This window comes from Pipistrellus kuhlii, unplaced genomic scaffold (assembly GCF_014108245.1).
Source record: "Pipistrellus kuhlii isolate mPipKuh1 unplaced genomic scaffold, mPipKuh1.p scaffold_m20_p_13, whole genome shotgun sequence".
Classification (NCBI taxonomy): domain Eukaryota; kingdom Metazoa; phylum Chordata; class Mammalia; order Chiroptera; family Vespertilionidae; genus Pipistrellus; species Pipistrellus kuhlii.
In genome coordinates, this window is record NW_023425438.1 from 9,888,813 (window position 1) to 9,912,650 (window position 23,838).

Consider the following 23,838-nt stretch of genomic DNA (forward strand, 5'->3'; position numbering starts at 1 on the left):
AGAAAGAGAGACTGAGAGTGAGTGAGTGAGAGAGAGAGAGAGAGAAATATTGATGATACAGAAACACTGTCAGATGACTCCTATACACCCCCTATGGGGATCCAGCTGTCAACTGGGAAATGTGCCCTGACCAGGAATCGAACCGGCAACCTCTTTGTGCATGGAATGATGTTCAACCAATTTGAGCCATCTCAGCCGGGCAAGGTGTTGAACCATTTGAAGTGGGTGATACTCAACTTATTTTTAAAATTATATATATTTTTAGAGGTTTTAGGCTTACAGAAAATTGGATGGAAAAGTACAGAGTTGCCATATAACTCCTAAACTCCCATTTCTCCCATTATTAACATCTTATATTAGTGTGGTACATAAACCAATATTGATACATTATTATTAACTAAAGTCTATAATTTACATTATGGTTCACTATTTCTATTGTACAGTCCACTATTACAGTATCATACATCATCATTTCCCTTCCTAAAAATATCTACTGTGACATGAATTAATCACTTTAGCATAGTTCAAATATTTCTTTACTGCTACTACAGATTCAGTAATAGATGATGTTATAGAAAAATAATAATATATATAATCCTTACCTCAGGCCTCAGAGAAGGAAGAATGACAATTTCTTGTAATGCTTGTTTTGCTAATTCTTGACCAGCTATATCGTCAAATTTAACAGCTATTCCACTAAGAAACAAAATTTCAATTATCTCCACAATAGAAATATGCTTCAGTTATTATAAAATACAGTTTATGGTCTATGAAACATGGTTATTTTTCATGTTAACAATGACTTTCTACATGTATAATAATTAAAAACCATTACAAGAATTAAATATGTAAATTAGACAAAGTATTTAACTATTTCATTCATGATACATTTTATAAATAAAATTCAAAATTAGAAACTGTAAAGTAAAACACTTTAGATGGCAAAACTTACTTGTCTACAATTTCATTCATTATAAGGTTAGCGAGGTTACTGTCCACGTTCCTAAAATTCTTCAAGTCTTTCTTTTTACGAGCAGCAGTTGTAGGGGTTGAAGGTTTATTTGTTCGATTTGTTTTTGGTGTGCTCTTAAAGGACACAAATTTTTACATGAGAATACAACATAACATTTACACTTTTCACAAGTGAGTTAACTTAAAAGTTCACAGAGGTTCAAAAATAGGAAAAAGAACATAAAATGTTTTTTAAAATGTATATTTTTAAAATCGTATTCACTAAAGAAGTACACTTAGCATGCAGTGGGTTAATAGAGGATTTTATCCAGAGATTTAGTTATTAAAAGGTAAAAAGGCTCTATGACAATGTAATCATGTAATTTTGATTCTTGTTAGAACTGTATGTTTAATGTTACAAAACATTTACATAGGTTTAAATAATTAAAATAATAACAAATTTAAAATGAACTACATAGCATTATATAAAACTGGATAAGCAAACTTACTACAAATAAAGCCTAATTAGGATCAAAGGAGGTAAAATAAGACGTTTTTTAACAGCAAGCCGCCCTGACTTTTGTTAAAAAGAAAAATTATATGCAATTTTATGGAAACTTACCAATCCTTTAAGGTATTATAAAGCACTTGTAATAAAATTTTCCATTTGCAATTCTATATCCACATACCTTATGAGAGGCAGCTGCAGGACCAGGGCCTTGTCTCACTCCAGAAACCATGGGTAAACCACTGCAACTGGGTGCTCTGTGGTGGCCTGAGAGACCTGTGGATCCAGCTTTCATAACTGTCTTTGAACGAGGCAGCGAATTACTAGGGTGTGCTAAGGGGTCTTTTCTTTTTGGAACTGCTCCACTTTCTATTAAAGAAATAGTAAAATCGCTGAGGTTAGAAGACTGTGGTTTAACATTATAAAAGTAATAATAAAAGTAGCTCAGTTGGTTAAAGCATAACACCCATAAGCCAAGGTTGGGAGTTCCATCCCTGGTAAGGGCACAAAAAACAATCAAGCAATGGGCCCAGCTGAGAGGTCACGGTTTGATTCCCAGTCAAGCCACATATGCTCAGGTTGTGGGCTCAATCTCCAGAGTGAGGCCAGCAGGAGGCAGCCAATCAATGATTTTCTCTCATCATTAATGTTTCCATCTCTCTCCCTCTCCAAAATCGATTAAAAAAAAAAAAGATTTATTTCAGAGAGGAAGGGAGAGGGAGAGAGATGGAAACATCAATGATGAGAGAGAATCACTGATCGGCTGCCTCCGGCACACGCCACACTGGGGATGCAGCCTGAAACCCGAGCATGTGCCCTTGGCTGGAATCGAACCTGGGACCCTTCAGTCTGCAGGCCGAAGTTCTATCCGCTGAGCCTAACCAGCTAGGGCAAAAATATTTTTAAAAAATCAACCAGCCCTAGCTCGTTTGGCTCAGCGGATAGAGAGTCAACCTGCGGACTGAAGGGTCCCAGGTTGGATTCCGGTCAAGGGCACATGCCCAGGTTGTGGGCTTGATTTCTAGTAGGGGGCGTGTAAGAGGCAGCCAATCAATGATTCTCTATCATCATTGATGTTTTTCTCTCTCTCCCTTCCTCTCTAAAATCAATCTCTCTCTCTCCACACACACACACACACACACACACGCACACACACCTGTCTTTCCACCTTCCCAGGCTGCCCAGAGGCCCACAAGCATCGCGTCCCACCCCGTTCCGCCCTGTGTCCCACCCCCCCCCCGCCGCTCTGTGCCCACATATGCAAATTAACCCATAATCTTTGTTGGGTTAATTTGCATACTCACTCCTGGTTGGCTGGTGGGCATCACGAAAGTATAGTCATCTTACTCTTTTATTAGCTAGATACACACACACACACACACACACACACACACACACATATTTTTAAAAGAAATAAATAAAAGTTTTGCATGGCAGAAAAATATAAGGGAATTGCGCATGTGGAAAGAAGTAGAAGAGAATCTAGACAACAATGAGAATGCATACAAGCTTTTCAAGGCTAGGAAATTATTGCAGTTTATCCTGATAGGATTATTAGGATCTCAAATCTGTACTTTGGAAGCTTATTTATTTATATGTGGTGTATTCTTACATTTCTTTCTTTTCAAAAAGTTCCTTATGAAAATGTCAGCGTTTCACAGTAGTGCTAAGAGAAACAGATAAAATTATTTATCTCTATACTTAAAATGTTATTTTAAGACAGGTACAGGAAGAAATGAGAAGAGAAATATAGCTACTGATGCAGGGCTCTGAACTGAACTGGAAACCAAACCTAAATGAGAAATCTAAGGGATCACTGAAGCCACAGGGAAAGATTTCATTAATGACCAACTATCTCTCTAATCTATAGAAATCCACTTACACTAACTCTTCTCTATTAAAATCTTGAAAATTTTGTATTATGTATGAATAAAGAAGGCAATGGTCTTACAGTCTGGACTAAGGGTGCTTCCTCTTTTTTATTTACTGTAATTTAAACAAAGCAATATTAATTTCAATAAAATTTAAGCTCTGGACATGAAACTATTGTTGAAGAAGTCACCAATAAAACTGACCAAAATGTCAGAGAACGTAGGAAATGAAGATTCTTCCCACCAAAACAAAATTTAGAAAGTATTTAATGTTCTGTAAGAGTTCACACCTGAAAGTTCATGAAAAATAAATAATAGTACTCGAATGTTTCTCACTTTGTGAATTCAGCTTCAATTTTTTCTAACAGGTGTTATGATAAAACATTCATGTATAGCATACATGAAAACTGATATGTGAAAATTGATATATAAGAAAAATAAAAATTTCTTTAAAAAAAAAATATATTTTATTGATTTTTTACAGAGAGGAAGACAGAGGGACAGAGAGTCAGAAACATCGATGAGAGAGAATTATCGATCAACTGCCTCCTGCACACCCCCCTGCTGAGGATGTGCCCGTAACCAAGGTACATGCCCTTGACCGGAATCGAACCCGGGACCTTTAAGTCCGCAGGCCGATGCTCTATCCACTGAGCCAAACCGGTTTTGGCTAAAAATTTCTTTTAACTAAACCACCTCTTCATTAAAACCTGGTTTAGCTACCTAAGAAAAAACCCCCACAAAAGTTAAAAATCCAATAGAAACAAAAGGATATTTTAAACTTAGAAAAATGAATCTTTGCATTTTATAATTTCAAAAATTAGAAGTTGCAAAAAAGCATGTTAAGAATGGTAATATCTTGCCAAAACCGGTTTGACTCAGTGGATAGAGCGTCGGCCTGCAGACTGAAGGGTCCCAGGTTTGACTTCAGTCAGGGGCATGTACCTTGGTTACAGGCACATCCCCAGAAGGGGATGGTGGGAGGCAGCTGATCGGTGTTTCTCTCTTATTGATGTTTCTAACTCTCTATCCCTCTCCCTTCCTTCCTCTTTGTAAAAAATCAATAAAATATATTTTTTTAACAAGAAAGAATAAAGGAAAATTAGGAGAAGTTAATTGCGGTAACTAAATGCCTACCAACTTGTTTTTGAGAAAATAAGATGTGTTTTCTCTTAAATAATTAGAATTTCCTAATTAATTTGAAAGTAAAAAAAAAAAAATAATAAAAAGAATAGTAATATTTTATTTGTTATATGTTTATACACTAAGACTAATAGGAATACTGTATTTTCAACATAGCCCTGTGCAAACAAAAAACAATCAAAACTACCATTATAAAATCAAATCAACATTATCAGGTTAAGTGGGACTTTACTTTGCATGCAAACTTTATTATTTTACATGTTAGTTAACCTAAACCCACCTGATGGGAGCTGTCCATTGCGGCATGTCAAGTTAGTACTATCATTATAGACGTCTTGTAATTTGGAAAATTGCAAAACTGGTTGCAGCTTCTCTATGCAACAAAGGGGGGTAAGAAAGAACAAAATAAACAAAAATACAAGATACATAATAAACATAATGATATGAGTAAAAATGAAAAATGAGTTAAGTTGTTAAAAGATTGTTGCATGATGAAGGGTTTTACGTTTTTATAAAATTTTCCTAAAAATATAATTAGTAAAAACTCAGACGTTAAAATAGCAGCAAGAATTAACAAATGAATGGCTATGTTAAAAATACACCTTATTCAGGTTTGGTAACCTGAGGCAGTTCCACATCACTATTATCACCAGCAAATATTTTCTGAAAATCTAATATGTCCAAGTCATTGGGTAGAAAGAGCAGTATTGAGATAAATAAATAAATATGGTTTATAGCACCCATATACTTATTAAATATAATTGGCAACTTACAACACAATTAAAAAAAGATTGTGTAGCATAAAAGAAAGAAAACATTAAACTGGCTTTAAAGAAAAAGTGGGCTGTGAATTGGCTAGGATTTTAAAAGATAAAAAAGAAAAGACATTTCAGGAAAGAATGGTACTTAAAATTGCACAGAGGGAAACTACCTGGAGTGTCTAAAAAATGCCATATTCAACTGCCTTAATATATGTCAAGCAAAAGATAAAGGCAATAAAACAGAATGGCTAAAGCACACTTTAGAACTATGTGTACACCTCCTTACCATTTCTTTGTGCACACTTGTGTCAGTAGTCCCCCTTTATCTGCAGGGAATACATTCCAAGACCCCAGTGGATCCCTGAAAGCATGGATAGTACCGAACCCTACATATACTATGGTTTTTCCTACAGAAACACACCTATAATTAAGTTTAATTTATAAATTAGGCACAGTAACAGATTAGCAGCAATAACTAACAAAATAGAACAATTATAAGATACTGTAATAAGTTACATGAATGTGGTCTTTCTCTAATAACTGATTTGATCACTGAGACGGCTATTGAGTGACTAACAGGCGAGTAGCGAATGCAGAGCGGATATGCTGGACAAAGGGATGATTTACAAAGGGACAGAGTAAGAAGACTTGAGATTTCATCGTGCTACTCAGAACAGCATGTAATTTAATTATACACTGTTTCTTTCTGGAATTTTCCATTTAATACTTTTGGACTGCAGTTGAATTGAAACTACAGAAAACAAAGCCAAAGGGGAGAAAGGATACAGAGATCCCTAACCGATTTGGCTCAGTCCCTCAGACTGAAGGTCCCAGGTTCCATTCTGATCAAGGGCATGTGCCTTGGTTGCGGGCTCAATCCCCAGTAGGGGGCGTACAGGTGGCAGCTGATAGATGTTTTTGTCTCATCGATGTTTCTAGCTCTCTATCCCTCTCCCTTCCTCTCTATAAAATCAATAAAAAGGATGCAGAGAAACTGATGACAGCAGCTGCCACTGGGGAAGGGAAAGGAGTGGTTGGGGCATGGTACTGGATGATTGATTTTTACACTTAAACTTGTAAAACTTTGTGGCATGTGCTTATATCACCTATTTTAAAAATTAACCAAAAATATAAAAGGATTTAATTCTATCCCTACTTCAAATAACAACAAATTTTCTCTCATGATCTAGAGCTCTAGACCTACCTAGCACCTGAAGCTCAAGAGGGTAGCAGTTTGAAATTCCTTGCCACTCTACATCATTGCTGCACGCCTTTTCCCCATCCAAATCAATCAATACTGCTAGCTGACAAACACCCTGCTCCACAGCATGAACTTGCTCACTACTCACTAGCATGAACTTGCTTTAGCTTCAGTTTTCTGACAGTCTCAAGGATTAAATAAAATCCTATGTAATAAAAGCCTAATATGCTAAGTGTCCGGTCAACTGGTCAGCCACTCAACCAATCAAAGTGTAATATGCTAATGATATGCTAAGGCCACTGAACCACTCACTATGACATGCACTGACCACCAGGGGGCAGATGCTCCAATCAATAGGTTAACTTGCTGCTGTGTTCTGGCTGATTAGGACTGAGCGAGATGGGCTGGACACGCCCTGGAGCCCTTCCGCGATGCCTCTCCAGCCCCGATCCTGCACAAATGGGGTCCCTTGGTCTGGCCTGCACCCTCTTGCCATCTGGGCTAAGGGACCTCCCCCCTCCCCCCCCCGCCCCCCCCAACTCCCCCTGTGCACAAATTTCAAGCACTGGGCCTCTAGTATATACATAAAGTACCTACCCTATGCTTCACCACAATAGGGGCTCAATTTTTACATTAATATGGTTGAAACATTTCAAGTTATCATAACTGATTATTTTCTTCAATACTAATTAAGGAATACATGCAAAAATATATCACATATATACTAACTCTCTTAAACCTCCATTTCTACAGTCAGAGAAGCATGCCTCATGCTTGGTTTATGGTACACCACATGTGCCTCCTGGACAGGTTAAAAAGCAGCCACCCTTTTGCACAAAACACAAAGTACTGCACAGCTTTTGTATCCTAGAACCGACTGATACAATATACCTCGGAGCTGGAGGGTTTTTTTGTTGTTGTTGTTCTCGTTAGTTAACAGGTAGGTCATCTGATTTTTCTCAATGATAATACTGTTCAAATCACCATACCGAGAAAGAACCTTTTGTGTTGGCAAAGATATAAATTAGAGCCTGGCCAGTATGGCTCAGCAGCTGAGGGTCAACCCAGGAACCAAGAGGTTACAGGCTTGATTTCCGGTCAGGGCACATGCCCAGGTGGTGGGCTCAGTCCCCAGTAGGGGGGCGTGTAAGAGGCAGCCAACTGATGATATTTCATTCTCATCAATGTTTCTATCACTCTATCCCTCTCCATTCCTCTCTCTAAAAGTCAATTTAAAAAATGATACAAATTAGAAAAAAACATTGATTTGTAAATGTCTTCTTTATTAACACTCTCTTCAATGAAATGTAACGAAAGTTCACATAAACATTCATTATACAGTAAAAGTAATCAGAAATTAAATCCTTAGCTTTGATAACAATTAGGAATAAAAACCATAGAACTTTTTTTTTTTTTTAATATGTAGAGTTTAGTTTTATTTTTTATTTTATTATTTGTTATTCCTCACCGGGGATATTTTTTCATTAGTTTTCAGGGAGAGGGAGAGAGAGAGGAAAAGACAGAGAGAAACATTGATGTGAGAGAAACACATCAATTGGTTGCCTCCTGCCTGAGCCCCAACCAGGGTCCAGTCCAGGGAAGAGCCTGCAACCAAGCTATGCACCTTTGACTAGAATCAAATCTGAGACCCTTGGTCTGCAGCTGATGCTCTATCCACTGAGCCAAACTGGCATGGAAAAACACACAGACCTAGTAGCAGTACACTGCTAATGTGAATCTGTTCGTATTCATTTTTGTTCAAGAATATAAACTTAATTTAATGCTTCTTTTTAGAATGACTAAACATTGTACAATCAATAATTTAAAATACAACAGTCATCTTGCTTCTTGATCCCTTCACTTGCAAACCACATACAATCATCTACTTAAAAGAAAAATTTGCCCTGGCCGGTGTGGCTTAGTTGGTTGATTTCTAGTCAGGGCACATGTCTAGACTGTGTGGGATGTATAGAAGGCAGCCGATCTATGATTCTCTCTCATCATTGATGTTTCTATTTCTCTCTCTCAATCTCTAAAATCAATAAAAAAAATATGTACTTTTAAAAGCTTTATCTTAAGTCTTTGAGAGTCATATGATCTTTGTATCAACTATTTACCGTAACTTAGTCACAGTAGCAGCCAGACAGTATATAAAGAAATGAGAGTAGCTGTGTACTAATTCATAAAAATGGGCAGTGAACTGGGATTAGCTCATGGGTTGTAGTTTACAAGCCTTTGGTATAGATAAATCAAGACTGACTATGAGTTGATATTTATTAAAACTAAGTGATGGATAATTATCATTATACTCTTCTATTTTGCATGTTAGAACTTTTCTATAAGAAAAAAAAGCCTAGATCACATTATCAAGATCACTGATCTATTTTCATCTACATTAAAAGTTTCAATGAATACATATTTCATATACAATTCATTCCAATTATAAAATTCATTGATACCTAGAAGTTGTAAACGGTCCTTGGCCATAACCAAATTAGTCATCATTTTAGCTTGAAGGCGTCTAGCTCTTTCATACTGTTCACCTGAAAGAAAAAAAAAACAAACAAACAATAAAATGCCTATGTTTCCTTACTCATATTGCTTTAAGATAAAATATTAGCCCAACTAATCTCATGGGGAGTCATAGTCTTTATAAAAAAATTAAGAAAAGCCTGGCCAGTGTGGCTCAGTGTTTGAGCATCCACCCATGAACCAAGAGGTCACTGTTTCCATTCCCAGTCAGGGCACAGGCCTGGGTTTAGGGCTCAATCCCCTGGGGGGTGTGGAGTAGAAAGAAACATTGGTGATGTTTTTCTCTCATTGACGGTTTTTTATTTTATTTTTTTATTGTTTAAACTTTAAAGCATTATATATAGTAGTACATATATCTCCTTCCCCGCCCCATTGACCTTCCCCCAGCCACCCCTAACCCCTGTCGCATGCCCTCACACCACCACCCTGTGTCTTGTGTCCATTGGTGTGCTTATATGCATGCATACAAGTCCTTTGGTTGATCTCTTTCCCCCCTCCCCAACACTCCCCAGTCTTCCTGCTGTGATTTGAGTCTGTTTGGTGCTTTACTGCCTCTGTATCTCTCTCTCATTGATATTTCTATCTATCTCTCTCCCTTTCTTTCTCTCTGAAAATCAATAAACACACACATACACATACACACACACACACACACATTATTGATTTCAAAGAAGAAGGAAGGGGGAGAGGGAGACAGAAACATCAATGATGAGAGAGATTCATTGATTGGCTGCCTCCTGCATGCCCCCTACTGGGGATTAAGCCTGCAACCCAGGTATATGCCCTGGACCAGAATCTAATCCAGGACCCTTCAGTCTGTAGGCTGATACTCTATCCACTGAGCCAAACCAGCTAGGACTGAAATACCATTCTTATAACCAAATCATTTTCTTCAAACTCTTCTATGCAACTGATGAAGAACAGCAAATATATTCTGTATATAATTCATTGTCCCGCTCATAAACTTATGAGAGTCTCAAATGCCCAACCACCTGTATTTACTTGTTGTATTCTGCTCTCTTTTATACAGAAGAACAATAGCTAGAGAAGTAATCAAAATAAAAAGGGACAGAAAAACAACATTGCAAATATAGGATACATTGTAATTATTAGAAGTTAGATGATACAAGTATTAGCCAGCGACACAATGAACATCCACTGGGTGGACTGATCCATAAGACTAAGATTCTTAGCCTACATGATTTGCTTCTGATTTTATTTTAGTTATGATAAGTAGAAGAACTTTACTTATTTAATAGAGGTACCCATGTATTATACAATAGTCACAGTATAGTATTTAAGAATTCAGGCTCTGAAGTCAGATCGCCTAGATTCAAATCCTGATCCCACCACTTGATAGCTCTGAGGCCTTAAGCAAGTTACTTCTTTGTACTTAAAATTATTCATCTGAAAAATAATGGTAACAGCAAGCAGCCTCAGAGTGTAGGGTTATGGTGAAAATTAAGAGATCCTACGTATAAAGCATGTTCAATGATGCTTAGGCACACATTAAATATGCAATAAATGTTATCTATAAATTAAAAGATAATATTAGACTCCAATTTTTTATTTTAGATGGTAGGAAAGTAAAGGTAAGAAATAATTGGGTTTTAAAAAGGTAAGTGTGAATCAAAGTAAAACATTTATAGTGCATATTCTAACATGCAGTCAAGCAATAATCACAAGTGCAAAGGGGAGTCTGTAGATTGAACACTTCCGCGTGCCTCAACAATGAGGAAAAGTTTCAAAAATATGACTATAGGTTGATATTTTGGGTGGGAAGAAAGATATCATACCTGGAGACAAGTTAAGATTAAAGACAGCTAAGTATATTATGTCAACTTTATTTTAATAAAAAGAAAAAAGAAACACGTGTGTACATGCACACAGCATCCAGGTATAATTATAGTTAACCCTTTTCTTAATGTGGCAAAAGTGAAACAGTTATAGTGAAAATTGGTACAAAAATAATATGGCTAACATAAGGCTAAAGCATCACTAACAGTGGTCCAAGGACACAAGTTATACATTGTTTTTTGCCTGATTACTACAGGCAATTTATCAACAAGTTTGAGCATTTCTGGTTATAACTTTATTTCTGCATAGGTAAAAACACATGAACTGTAAGTCTACAAACATTAACAATTACATTTTCTAAGACATTTAAATACTTCTATAAGACAAATGAATCTAAAATCAAGGCAATCGTGAATATAATATGGATGGCTCCTAAACAAATGTAAATATAACCTTACCTTGTCCTATAACTACGACAGCTATTCCTTTTTCTAGTTCTTCAATACCTTTCTTATACCATTCCACAGCTTGCTCCTTTTGTCCTGCTTTAAAAGAGAAATAATTATTTGTATATATCACAAGTATAAAGAATACACATCTCCCAAAGCATGCTGTTTCAGGTATAGATGAAAAAGAGGCTTGTGATAAAATAAATTTGAAAACTATTACTATATGACTTCTTAGTGTCTTTAGCATCTTAACATATATGTGAATCTCCAAGAGATGGACATAGACTTCAATGAAGGAAGTCTTATAACAAAAGGAGGCCAATGTAAATGACCTGAGTTTAATCTCCCCCACTTTCATCTTTAAAAAATAATTTTTTTAAATTGATTTCAGAGAGGAAAGGAGAGAGATAGAGATAAAAACATGAATTATGAGAGAGAATCATCAATCGGCTGCCCACTGGACATCCCCTACTGGGGGAGATCAAGCCACAAACTCAGGCATGTGCCCTGATCTGGAATCGAACCATGACCTCCTGGTTCAGAGGTCAAAGCAACCTTCTGATGCAGGGGATGTCACTCAACAGACTGAGCCACACCAGTCAGCGCTCCATTGTTTGAGATCTAATTTGCTATATAGAGACCTAATTTATTCTTTTTGACTTCTGTATAGTATCCTATATCATCCTATAATTTATTCAACAACCTAAATAAAAGATACGTAGGTTGTTTCCAGTGTTTCAACATCTCAAATAAGGCTGCAATAAATGTTCTTGTGCCTGTCCCCTTATGCGTATGTGCCAGTTTCTCCAGGGTATATACTTAAGAAGTAGAACTGATGGACCAGAGCTCATCATTTATTCTCTATTCACAAGAAACCTACTGCTTTTGAGTGCTTGTACCAATTTATACTTTTTTTTTTATAAATTTATTGAGTTTTTACAGAGAGGAAAGGAGAGGGATAGAGAGCTAGAAACATTGATGAGAGAGAATCATCGACCAGCCGCCTCTTGCACACCTCCACTGGGGTTGTGCCCACAACCAATGTACATGCCCTTGACTGGAATCGAACCTGGGACCTTTCAGTCCGCAGGCCGACGCTCTATCCACTGAGCCAAACCGGTTTCAGCCCAATTTATACTTTTAATAGCAGTGTATGATAGTTCTCATTGGTTACATAATAAAATGTTCTGTTTTAGTGTATTACCATAGGCAAATGAAAGGACAAATTAATTCACAGCTCAGAAATTATTCAATTACCTAATATTCTTTGGTAGCAGGTAGTTGATTTACTGCATTATTTAAGTCTCATAAGTCGGCACAATATAAAATACATATAGATATTCCTTACCTAAAAGTAGAAGACTGCCGAAACCGGTTTGGCTCAGTGGATAGAGCCTTGGCCTGCGGACTGAAAGGTCCCAGGTTCGGTTCCGGTCAAGGGCATGTACCTTGGTTGCGGGCACATCCCCAGTGTGTGGGGGGGAGGGGGTGCAAGAGGCAGCTGGTTGATGTTTCTCTCTCATCAACGTTTCTAATTCTCTATCCCTCTCAATTCCTCTCTGTGTAAAATCAATAAAATATATTTTTAAAAAATTGACTGAAAATCAAATTTAAAATAATAATAATAAATAAAGTAGAAGACTACAGGAGAAAGGACAGATATATAGGTTAATTGAACAGAAGAGAATGTCTGACCTACACATATATTATTGGCTGGCTCTGACAAAGACAACTATGTAATTCAAAGGAGAAAGAACAGCCTTCTCAAAAAATGACGTTCGGCCCTGTGGCTAAGTTTGCTGAGTGTCATTCCCTGCATCAGATGACACTCAAAAACCAAAAGATTGCTAGTTTGATTCCCAGTCAGTGCACATGCCTGGATTGCATGGCAGGGGATGTGCAGGAGACAGCCAACTGATGTTTCATTCTCACATTGATGTTTCTCTTTTTCTCTCTCTTTCCCTCTCCCTCCATCTCCCTTCAAGTGCCGAAACCGGTTTGGCTCAGTGGATAGAGCCTCAGCCTGTGGACTGAAGGGTCCCAGGTTCGATTCCGGTCAAGGGCATGTACTTTGGTTGTGGGAACATCCCCAGTGGGGGTGTACAAGAGGCAGCGGTTCAATGATTCTTTCTCATCGATGTTTCTAACTCTCTATCCCTCTCTCTTCCTCTCTGTAAAAAATCAATAAAGTATATTTTCTTACACACACACACACACACACACACACACACACAACCCATTAAAAAAATAGTGGTCAAACCCTAACTGGTTTGGCTCAATGGATAGAGCATCGGCCTGTGAACTGAGGGATCCCAGGTTCTATTCAAGCCAAGGGCATGTACCCAGGTTGTGGGCTTGGTCGCCAGTGAGGGGTGTGCAGGAGGCAGCCAAGCAATGATTCTTTCTCATCACTGATGTTTCTATCTCTCTCTCCCTTTCCCTTCCTCTCTGAACAATAAAGACATATTTTTAAAAAATATTGGTCAAAAGATCAAAACATACAGTTTACCAAAGGAGAGACATAAATGGCAAAGCACGAGAAAAGATATGCTCATTAGTTGTTATCAATGTGAAAGAGGAACATCAATTGCCTCCTATATGGGATTTGAACCCACAACCAAGGTTATGTAGCCTGACCCACAAACAAGACATGGGGCCTGAGGGAATCAAACCAAAAACCTTTTTGGAGTATGGTTCAATGCTCAACCAACTGAGCCACCTGCTGGGCTGGAAATTTATTTTTTATAAAACCTGACATATACTAGTGTGTGTATATATACACACATATATTTTAGGACACAAATTTTCTTTAGTTATTCATTGGGGAAAGGGATGCCATACTTCCACTCAATTAGAGAAACATTAAAAAATTTTTTTTTGATTTCAGAAAGGAAGGGTGAGAGAGCGATAGAAACATCAATGATGAGAATCAATGATCGGCTGCCTCAGAAACATTTTTTAATCAGCACAGAAGTCTTTTTTATTTTTTTCCATTATCATGCCATGGATTTATAGGGAATGGGATCCAGCTGATCAGGCTCCTTTCCATTGGTTCTCACAAAGTGTGCTTCTCTGGGTGGAGCAGGCTGACGATTCAGTTGAACCCAGGTACCTTTCTCATTGGCTTCTTTCTTTTTCTGATCATTTTCCTTCACATGTTTCAGGAAGCTATCTCAACTCTTAGAGTGTTTAATGTACTCAGTATGTAAAAGTCTCATGGCAAGAATCTTGCCCTTAACTTGCTTGTTCACAATAATGCCAACTGCATGCTGGGTGACATTGTAGACTCTTCCAGTTTTGCCATGGTAACATTTCTGGGGCATTCGTTTTCGAACAGTGCCCATTCTCTTGATGTACACAATATCACACCTCTTGTAGATTTGCATGTACTAGGTGTTCTGATTAATAATGGCGGATTTCGTAATCAAAGAAAACATGATAATTTCAAGAGAAACATCAAAAGTGCTTTATTCAGGGGCCTTTCCCCCTTCCCCCCTCCCTACTGGAGAGTCCATTCTGTGGGACTCTTCTTCCCCCTATGTGGGAGTCTGTACTTGTTCTTCAATAAATCTCCGCCTTTGCTATATATGTGTGTGTGTGTGTGTGTGTATGTACAGTATGTATGTGTATGTATGCATGTATGTGTGTATATCTATATCTATATCTATATAAAGTGCTTTATTCAAAGTAATGTCCATCGCTAGCTACACATTTCCCCATCTTTCAGGTAATTTGTGGATACCATCCCAATAGAATTTTTCTTTTTTTGAGGCAAACTATTCAGAGACCCAATTTTCCACTTCTTCATACATTTTGAAGTGCTGCTCAAAAAGTACATATGACATTGACCGGAACAAGTGGTAATTTGAAAGAGCAAGGTCTGGTGAATACACTGGGGGGTTAATACTTTCCAGGCAAGATTTCTTTTCTTTTAAAAAAATATATTTTATTGTTTTTTTACAAGGAGGAAAGGAGAGGGATAGAGTTAGAAACATCGATGAGAGAGAAACATCAATCAGCTGCTTCCTGCACACTCTCCACTGGTATGTGCCCACAACCAATGTGCATGCCCTTGACCGGAATCGAACCTGGGACCATTGAGTCTGCAGGCCGACACTCTATCCACTGAGCCAAACCGGTTAGGGCAAGGCAAGATCTTTTAACGTGTGTTGAACTGGTTTTGAAGTGTGTGATAGTGTGTCATCATGAATCAAAGTTACTTTGCTGTGTCTTCTGGCACATTCTTCACGATCAAAGCATGGTTCAAATGGATTATTTGTTGTCGGTAGCAATCAGTATTAATGGTTTCATCTGGTTTTAGCTCATAATACACCACACCTTCCTGATCCCACCAAAAGCAGAGCAATGTCTTCTTTCTGAAGCGATTTGGCCTTGCAGTCAATGTTGATGCTTGACCTGGACCAACCCAGGATTTTGTGCATTTGGGATTCTCAAAATAAGTCCACTTTTCATCTCCAGACACAATCTGATTTAAAAAAAAGACTTCCTTTTGTGCCGTGGAAGCAATATTTTATTGCTTACTTTTCAGTTTTCTATTTCTCTTTTGTTCAGTTGATGTGGCACCCATTTTGCTTCCTTTAAAATCTTCCCCATTGCTTGTAAACAATAGGAAGTTGTTTGCTGAGCAACGTTTAATCTTTCTGCAAGTTGTTTTTGAGTTTGACATCCATCTTCATCTAATAATGCTTGTAATTATTGGTCTTCAAACTTTTTCAGTTGACCTGGATGTTTTTTGTCTTTCACATTGAAATAATCACTTTTAAAGAGTATAAGTCAGCGTTCATAAGTATCTTGAGATAGAGTATGTTCACCATAAAACTTCCCAAAGTATATGATAACTTTCAGCAGCAAAATAATGAATTAAGACTTCCTGCAAATGCTTATTTTTTGGCACGAAATTTGATATTTTTAAATGTAAAAATAGCTATGATGTTTACACCTTCAGCAAATTTGACATATGAAGTTTTGAGGCTTGCTGTCAATACAACAAAATAGCATACATATCAAATCATATATATATATATATCAACATACGTGTAACTCCATCTATTAAAAAAAATCCGCATTATTAACTGGTATACCTAGTATGAGGCTAAAGGAACAACTCCATGTTTTCTAAAAGGCCTTGCTCAGTGGTCGGCAAACTGCGGCTCTTTGGCCCCTTGAATGTGGCTCTTACACAAAATACCACGTGCGGGTGCACACTTACAGTGCGATTGAAACTTCACGACCCATGTGCAGAAGTCAGTTTTCGGCTCTCAAAAGACATTTCAATCGTTGTACTGTTGATATTTGGCTCTGCTGACTAATGTGTTTGCCGACCACTGACCTAGAGAACATATAACGGGTGCCTCTCCTCTTTCCCTTTGTGTTAGTCACTTTGGTGAATTAACTGGAAGATGGCATTTGCTGCCAAAAGTAAAAAACCTGATATTTTAATACAAACTGACTAGGAATAATTAGAAAAATATTTTATTTAAACAATTTCTGTCCTTGAGAATCCAAGATGGCTGCTCAGGTAGACACCTAGCCGCAGCCGCACACAACAATTTCAATAAAATACAACTAAAATATAAAATGGACATTATCCAGAACTACAGGAAAGTCGACTGACTGGAAATTCTACAACGAGAAGCAAGGAGAAAACCAGAAGGAAGCGCGGAGGAGCTGGAAAAGCCTGAGGTACGGAGAAACGTGCGGCGCGCGGAGAGGACGGAGCCGGATAGGAGGGAGGCCCAGTGCCTGGCGGGCCTTCCCTAGCAGGAAGGAGAGAAAACTCCGACTGTGCTGGGCCCCACTTCCGACTGCTCTAACTCCAGTTCTAGCCCAGACCCTGGGACCCAGGCTCATCCATAGGGAGCTGGGCTGCGAGGCGGAACCCCTGGGCTGGGAAGCGGCGAAAGGAGGTCCCGGGCTGTGCCGTGGGATTGCCCCGGTGGGAAGGAGACAGGGGCTCCAGTCTGCTCTGAACACCACCTCCAACTCCACTTCCAACTGAACTGAACCCCAATACCAGACTCATTGGGGGAGAGCATAGACTGTTTGGCAGCAGGTGAAAATCGAGGGCATCTTTCTCTCAGAGGCGCTTTTCAGCGAGCACTGAAGGACCCTGAGTCTCAGGAGTCGCATAGGGTGGGGCTGACTGAAGCCAAGGCTGTAGGCTCCACCCTGAAACCCCGCCCCATCTGTAGCTGCGAAATAGATCACAAACGAAAGAAATGGAGGACAAAAAGCGACTGGATATAGAGTTCAAATCTACGCTTAAAAGGTTTTTCAAGAATTTCCTAGAAAAGATGGATAAGACCTATGAGGATATGAAAAGAGATCAACTAGAATTAATAAGGAATCAACAAGAAATGATAAGGGATCAACAAGAAATGATAAGGGATCAACAAAGAATACATTGTCTGAAATAAAAAATATTATACAGAGTCCTAAAAACAGAATGGAAGATTGCAAGAATCAAGTCAAAGAGTTGGAACATAAAGAGCCAGATGACACTCCTCCACAGAAGCTAGAAGGCAAGAGAATCCAGAAAATTGAAGATAATGTAAGAAACCTCTGGGACAACTTCAAGCAAACCAACATCAGAATTATGAGGGTCCCAGAAGATGAGAGAGAGCAAGATATCGAAAACATACTGAAAGAAATAGTGACAGAAAACTTTCCCCACCTGGTGAAAGAATTAGACTTACAAGTCCAGAAAGCGCACAGAACTCCAAACAAAAGGAATCCAAAGAGGACCACACCAAGACAAATCATAATTAAGATTCCAAGAGCAAAAGACAAAGAGAGAATATTAAAAGCAGCAAGAGCAAAGAAGGTAGTTACCTATAAAGGAGCACCTATACGATTGTCAGCTGATTTCTCAACAGAAACCATGCAGGCCAGGCCAGACGGGAATGGCAAGAAATATTCAAGGTGATGAATAGTAAGAACCTACAGCCAAAGATAATCTATCCAGCAAAGCTATCACTCAGAATCGAAGGTCAGATAAAGAGCTTCACTAATAAAAAAAAAGTTAAAGGAGTTCATCACCACCAAACCAGAATTATGAATTGCTGAAGGGGGTTCTTTCAGAAGAGAAAGTAAATAAAGATAAAAATTATGAACAACAAATACGTAACTATCAACAAGTGAATCTAAAAACCAAGGAAATTAAAAAAAAAATCTGGCCGAAACCGGTTTGGCTCAGTGGTAGAGCGTCGGTCTGTGGACTGAAAGGTCCCAGGTTCGATTCCAGTCAAGGGCATGTACATTGGTTGTGGGCACATCCCCTGTAGGGGGTGTGCAAGAGGCAGCTGGTCGATGTTTCTCTCTCATTGACGTTTCTAGCTCTCTATCTCTCTTCCTTCCTCTCTGCAAAATATCAATAAAATATAAAATAAAAAAAAATCCAAAAAAAAAAATCTGATGAACAATATTAACTGTTGAATCAGAGGTATGGAAGGGGAGTGAACGGACGATTCTTGGGGAAAAGGGGAGAGGGGGATGTGGGAAGAAACTGAACATAAACTGTGCACATATGGATGAGGACAATGGGGAGTGGGGAAAGGGCAGAGGGTGGGGTGGGAACCTGGTGGAGGAGAGCAATGGTGGGGGGGGGGGGAAGGAACATTTGTAATAATATGAACAATAAAAATTTATTTTAAAAAACGTGAGAAAAAAAAAGAAAAAAAAACAATTTCTGTCCTTGATGTTAGATTCTTCAGCCCCACAACATCCTGAGAAACTGAAGCTCTCGCTTTGATACAAGTCCTACATATTCGAACCACACCTAGACAACCTGCAGCACTGTATTATCTAGGAAATCTCAGGCTAGTCTATGCAGGAGCCATGTGAAATATGTTAGATCATGTTCTGGTTAATCCAAAAGAACCACTGTTACAACTTCCTCTTTTCTCCCAAGTATCCAAGGGGTTCTATATCTATAGCTACATCTACATCTACATCTACATCTACATCTATATCTATATCTGGCTAATATGCAGTGTCCCCTTGGGAGTTCAAACAGCAGTCTGATCACTGGCTACGACGTGCTCGGACCCTCAGGGGGCAGCTTGGAACGAAGAAAGGCCAGCAGCCAGTAGTCAGGGAAGGAATGCCTTGGCCGTCAGCCGAAAGGAGGACCCCAGCCAGCAGCTGGAAGGCCCCAATCAGCACTGATAACCAGTCAGGCCTAGGAACCCTACCTATGCCTGAATTTTGTGCACCAGGCCTCTAGTTAGCATTATACTAGTAAAACAGAACCTGCTGAATATAAAACAAAACATATAAAATTATTAATCTGTTCAACTAAACTCTGTTCTTGGTTCTGCTATGGTGAGTTAAAAAAAATATTTTTTTTAACTGTTTTTAGAGAAGGGAGAGGGAGAGAGAGAGAGAAACATCAATGATGAGAATCACTGATCAGCTGCCTCCTGCACACCCCCTACTGGGGATCGAGCCTACAACCCAGGCATGCTCCCTTGATGGGAATTGAACCTGGGACCCTTTAGTCCACAGGCTAATGCTCTATGCACTAAGCTAGGGGTGTCGAACTCAATCAGAGAAGGGGCCAAAATCTAAAATCCAGCCTAAATCGCGGGCCGAATGGTTTACTGAACAGTCATAAACTGTCATTGTGATGGAAACGCAGCAGAGTGCAGTGATGACAGCGCGGTGCGGGCCACATTGCAAGGCCTGGCGGGACGGATTTGGCCCGCGGGCCTTGTGTTTGACACATGTGCACTAAGCCAATGATCGGCAAACTCATTAGTCAACAGAGCCAAAAATCAACAGTACAATGATTGAAATTTCTTTTGAGAGCGAAATTTTTTAAACTTAAACTTCTTCTAATGCCACTTCTTCAAAAAAAAAGTGGTCTTTTGTGGAAGAGCCACCTTCAAGGGGCCAAAGAGCCGCAAGTGGCTCGCGAGCCGCAGTTTGCCGACCACAACACTAAGCCAAACCAGCTAGGGCTACTCTTTAAATTTCAGTTTTTCCATGTATAGATATCATAGGTTGTTAGTTTTCCAAAAATGTTCAACAATTAAAAAAAAAACAGTACATTCAGAAACTAAGTTAAATTGCTAAGGGGAATGGCAGTGCATGACATTACAAGCCCCTTAATGGTTTACCACAGAGATAAAAAGCCTTTAAAGACTGCATATTGCACTAGCTGGTTTGGCTCAGTGGATAAAGCTTTGGCCTGTGGACTGAAGAGTCCCAGGTTTGTGCAGGAGGCAACCAATCAATGTGTTTCTCTCACATGGATATTTCTCTATCTTTCCCTCTCTAAAAAATCAATGGAAAGATCCTCCGGTGAGGACTAAAAATAAAAAAAAAGACTGCCTATCAAATTCATTTTTATTTGTTCATATATATTTTAATGCAGTGGGAAAGAGGGAGAATGAAATTCTCTTGGAATTAAGTTTTGTTCTGTCTAAGGATGGCTGAGAGGCAAATAGACTTACAACTACTGGATTATGGCTCAAATACAACAACTTCCCATATGCAAAAGAAAAACTTTAGATAGAAAAAAAAACCATGACAATATAAACTCAGTTTTATTTCATTTTTAAAGGAAAATGAATATATATCTAGTTTGTTTAAGTTTTAACTAATTTATTTTAGACTACGATGCACAGGTTGTGGAATTCAGACTAAGGAGTTATCACAGACCATTCTGATGTCCTCTTTAGAAGCTAAAGCATAAATAAAGCAAAACATATTTCCTCTATTCTATAATATCTTTGACCTAAATTAGTAAACTTCAGAGGCCCCTGTAAGAATAGGCTACTACAGCCGAAACCGGTTTAGCTCAATGGATAGAGCGTCGGCTTCGGGACTGAAGGGACCGGGTTTGATTCCGGTCAAGGGCATGTACCTTGGTTGCAAGGCATATCCCCAGTAGGGGGTGTGCAAGAGGCAACTGATCGATGACTCTCTCATCGATGTTTCTAGCTCTCTATCTCTCTCCCTTCCTTTCTGTACAAAATCAATAAAATATATTTAAAAAAAAATAGGCTACTACAATAAAACAGTGCTTCTCTAGGAAGGATTGATGATACCCTTCTTCACCCTCCCCAAGAGATACTGGATCTTCCTAAGAGGTGGTAAAGAATGAAGCACTTAACAAAACACTTCCTTCTACAAATAGCTGGCATTCTTTTCTTAAATGTCTCGCCTTTCTTGAACTCTCTTAACCTTTTGCTCTGTCCAAAACCTTGAATATCTCTGTCTCTATCCTTATAACCTACTCACTCTCAGACCCCACAAAGGAAATAGGTTTCAACAAAACAGAAATTCTAGATCAGTTTCTGAGGTTGGTAGTGGAGAGACAGACTACAAATGAAGTGCAGATTGTTATTTAAAAAAAGAAAGGACAGCTCCCTGGTGTGGCTCAGTGGTTGTGTCAACCAATGAACCAGGAGGTCATAGGCTGCCAGGCTCCATCCCCGGTGAGGGGCGACTAGGGGGCAGTTGATAGAGGATTCTCTCTCACCATTGATGTTTCCATCTCTTTCCCTTCCTCTCTGAAATCAATACAATTTTTTTTTTTTAAAGGACAATGCAAGTGAGTACTTAAGTGAGGTGTGGTGGAAAAGTGTTCTTTGGTAGTTAGAGGAAAAGATCTCAGCATTTATTTATCGTCTTCCATAAAAAAAATTTACATTATCAATTAGCAAAGGTTTGGAATCACTGAGGTTTGAGCTTCAGCTTGCTGATCTGCGAAATGATGGCACTAACAGCACCTTCACCTCCCAGGGTGACTAAGAGAATTAAATAAGATGACCCATGCAAAGCTAAGAGCACACACAGTACCTGGTACAGAGAAAGACTAACGTACATTATCTTAAAATCTTTACGTCTCATGGTAACATTTCAATGTACTAGACACTTAGAGCTACCTTGGAATACTGACTTAGATAACATCCAATTAGCCAGGGGCAAAAGCTTGATGCTAAAACAGAACTTTACTGAAAAAATACTCAGTAGTCATCACACGGATAAAGCGACTGTCGTTAAACTTTACAAAATGCAAATTCAGCTGTAATCATAGGCAGCTGTGCCTTTCAAAATTAAGTCATTATTTGTCCTCTTCTCCCCCCTCCCCCTCCCCACCTCCCAAGGACTACAGTACTCCGCTTTCATTAAGAGCCTTTTTCACAAGCCACAGCTTCTTCGATATCAAAACCTTTTGGAAACCTGGCTCAGAGGCAGCCACACACACACACTGTCTGCAGCGCCAGAAAGGATCCGTGTGGTCACCCTAGGACAACTGTCACCTGTCACCAGCACGTCTGGGTGTCCAATAGGGACCTGGGTCATGGGGAGGGTTAAGAAAAGGCTGGTGTGTCTGAAACCGAGCCGACAACTAGGGTGCCCCGAAACGGGAGAGGTTCTACCCGAGAATGAAGGCGGAGGATGATGAAGGTCTGAGTGCGGGGGAGGCGGTCCCTCGGGGAGGAGCAGATTCTCAGGGTGCACCGCCTGCTCCCGCAGGAAAGGGCCGCAGGGGGGTAGCCCTGCCTCGGCTTCCCCCAAGGCTGTCCCTCCCCCAGCCCTCCGGGGGTACCTTTCTCGTCCTCGTCGATGCGCAGGGCCACGGAGATGTACTCGAAGGCCTGCTTGTGGAAGGCTCGGACCAGCTCGGCCTCGGCGCCCGGCCCCGGCAGCAGCGGGGGCGAGGCGGCGCCCGGCGAGGTCGGGGAGCTCCTCTTGGCGGCCATGAGGGCGCGAGAGAAGCGCTGGCAGAGCCACGCGAAGAGGAGCCCCAGGTGGAAGGCGACCAGGCGCAGCAGCGCGAAGCCGAGCCGCAGCGGGTAGGAGAAGTAGTACAGGTTCCGCTTATGCGGCGTCTCCGGCCGGGGGGCCGGCCTGGGGGCGGGCCGCGCGGGCGCGGGGGCCGGGCAGGAGGGGGGCGGAGGCCGGGGAGGCACTGGGCTGCTGGGGCCGCAGGAGCCTTTCTTCTTCCGTCGCCCGCCCGGAGAATTCATCCACAGCTCCCACTGCCGCCGCCGCCATAACCCGCCTCCCGCACACCGACGGCGACCGAGGGACGACGGCGGCGGCCGCTGGCTCGGCGAGGGCCGCAGAGCCCCGCGCGCCGGCCGGTCCCGGGAGCTCGGCACCTTCGCGCCCCGCCCGCTTGCCCGCCGGCCCCGCCCCTTTCTCTGCGAGCGGCCGAGAGCACGGCCCCCTCCTCCGCGTCCTGAGGCCGGTGGCTTCCGCCCCTCCCTCTCCCTGTCGTCTCGGTCGCCTCTAGCAGCTCAGAGCCGCGGCCGCGCGTGCGCGTCCCCCTCTCGTCTCTTTCTCCGGCGCTCTCACGCGCGTGCGCGCCCCCGTCTCTTTCTCCGGCTCTCTCACGCGCGTGCGCGCCCCCCGTCTCTTTCTCCGGCGCTCTCACGCGCGTGCGCGCCCCCGTCTCTTTCTCCGGCTCTCTCTCTCGCGCGCGCCCACTGCTGTCTTTGTTGCCCAGAGCTCCTAGTGCGCGTGCGCGGCGTTCTCCATTCGGCCCTCTTTCTCGGTGGAACTACAGTTCCCAGTGTGCAGTTCGGTTCTGCGTCGTCGTCGTCGACCAGGGCCGACGCCCGGCCGACCTCACTGCGCCTGGGAGCTC

At 40.6% G+C, this 23,838-nt stretch overlaps 1 protein-coding gene across 9 annotated transcripts in view; it reads right to left on the reverse strand.

Moving 5' to 3' along the window:
- The window catches only part of SPAST (spastin), a 41,620-nt gene extending 18,111 nt beyond the window's left edge, over window positions 1–23,509 (reverse strand). The window contains exons 1-8 of one of the 9 annotated variants that reach the window (XM_045580551.1): window positions 23,138–23,498; window positions 22,795–23,107; window positions 11,223–11,309; window positions 8,895–8,978; window positions 4,754–4,846; window positions 1,641–1,828; window positions 953–1,086; window positions 603–696 (exon numbers count right to left, since the gene is read on the reverse strand). In XM_045580551.1, the coding sequence (XP_045436507.1) occupies window positions 603–696; window positions 953–1,086; window positions 1,641–1,828; window positions 4,754–4,846; window positions 8,895–8,978; window positions 11,223–11,309; window positions 22,795–23,107; window positions 23,138–23,215 (1,071 nt within the window). In that variant the 5' untranslated portion in view covers window positions 23,216–23,498. Of the gene's footprint in view, window positions 1–602; window positions 697–952; window positions 1,087–1,640; window positions 1,829–4,753; window positions 4,847–8,894; window positions 8,979–11,222; window positions 11,310–22,794 lie in introns of all 9 variants that reach the window. The other 8 variants (XM_036434820.2, XM_036434816.2, XM_036434815.2 and 5 more) reach the window with 8 other exon arrangements.
- Between the last annotated feature and the right edge of the window lie 329 nt (window positions 23,510–23,838).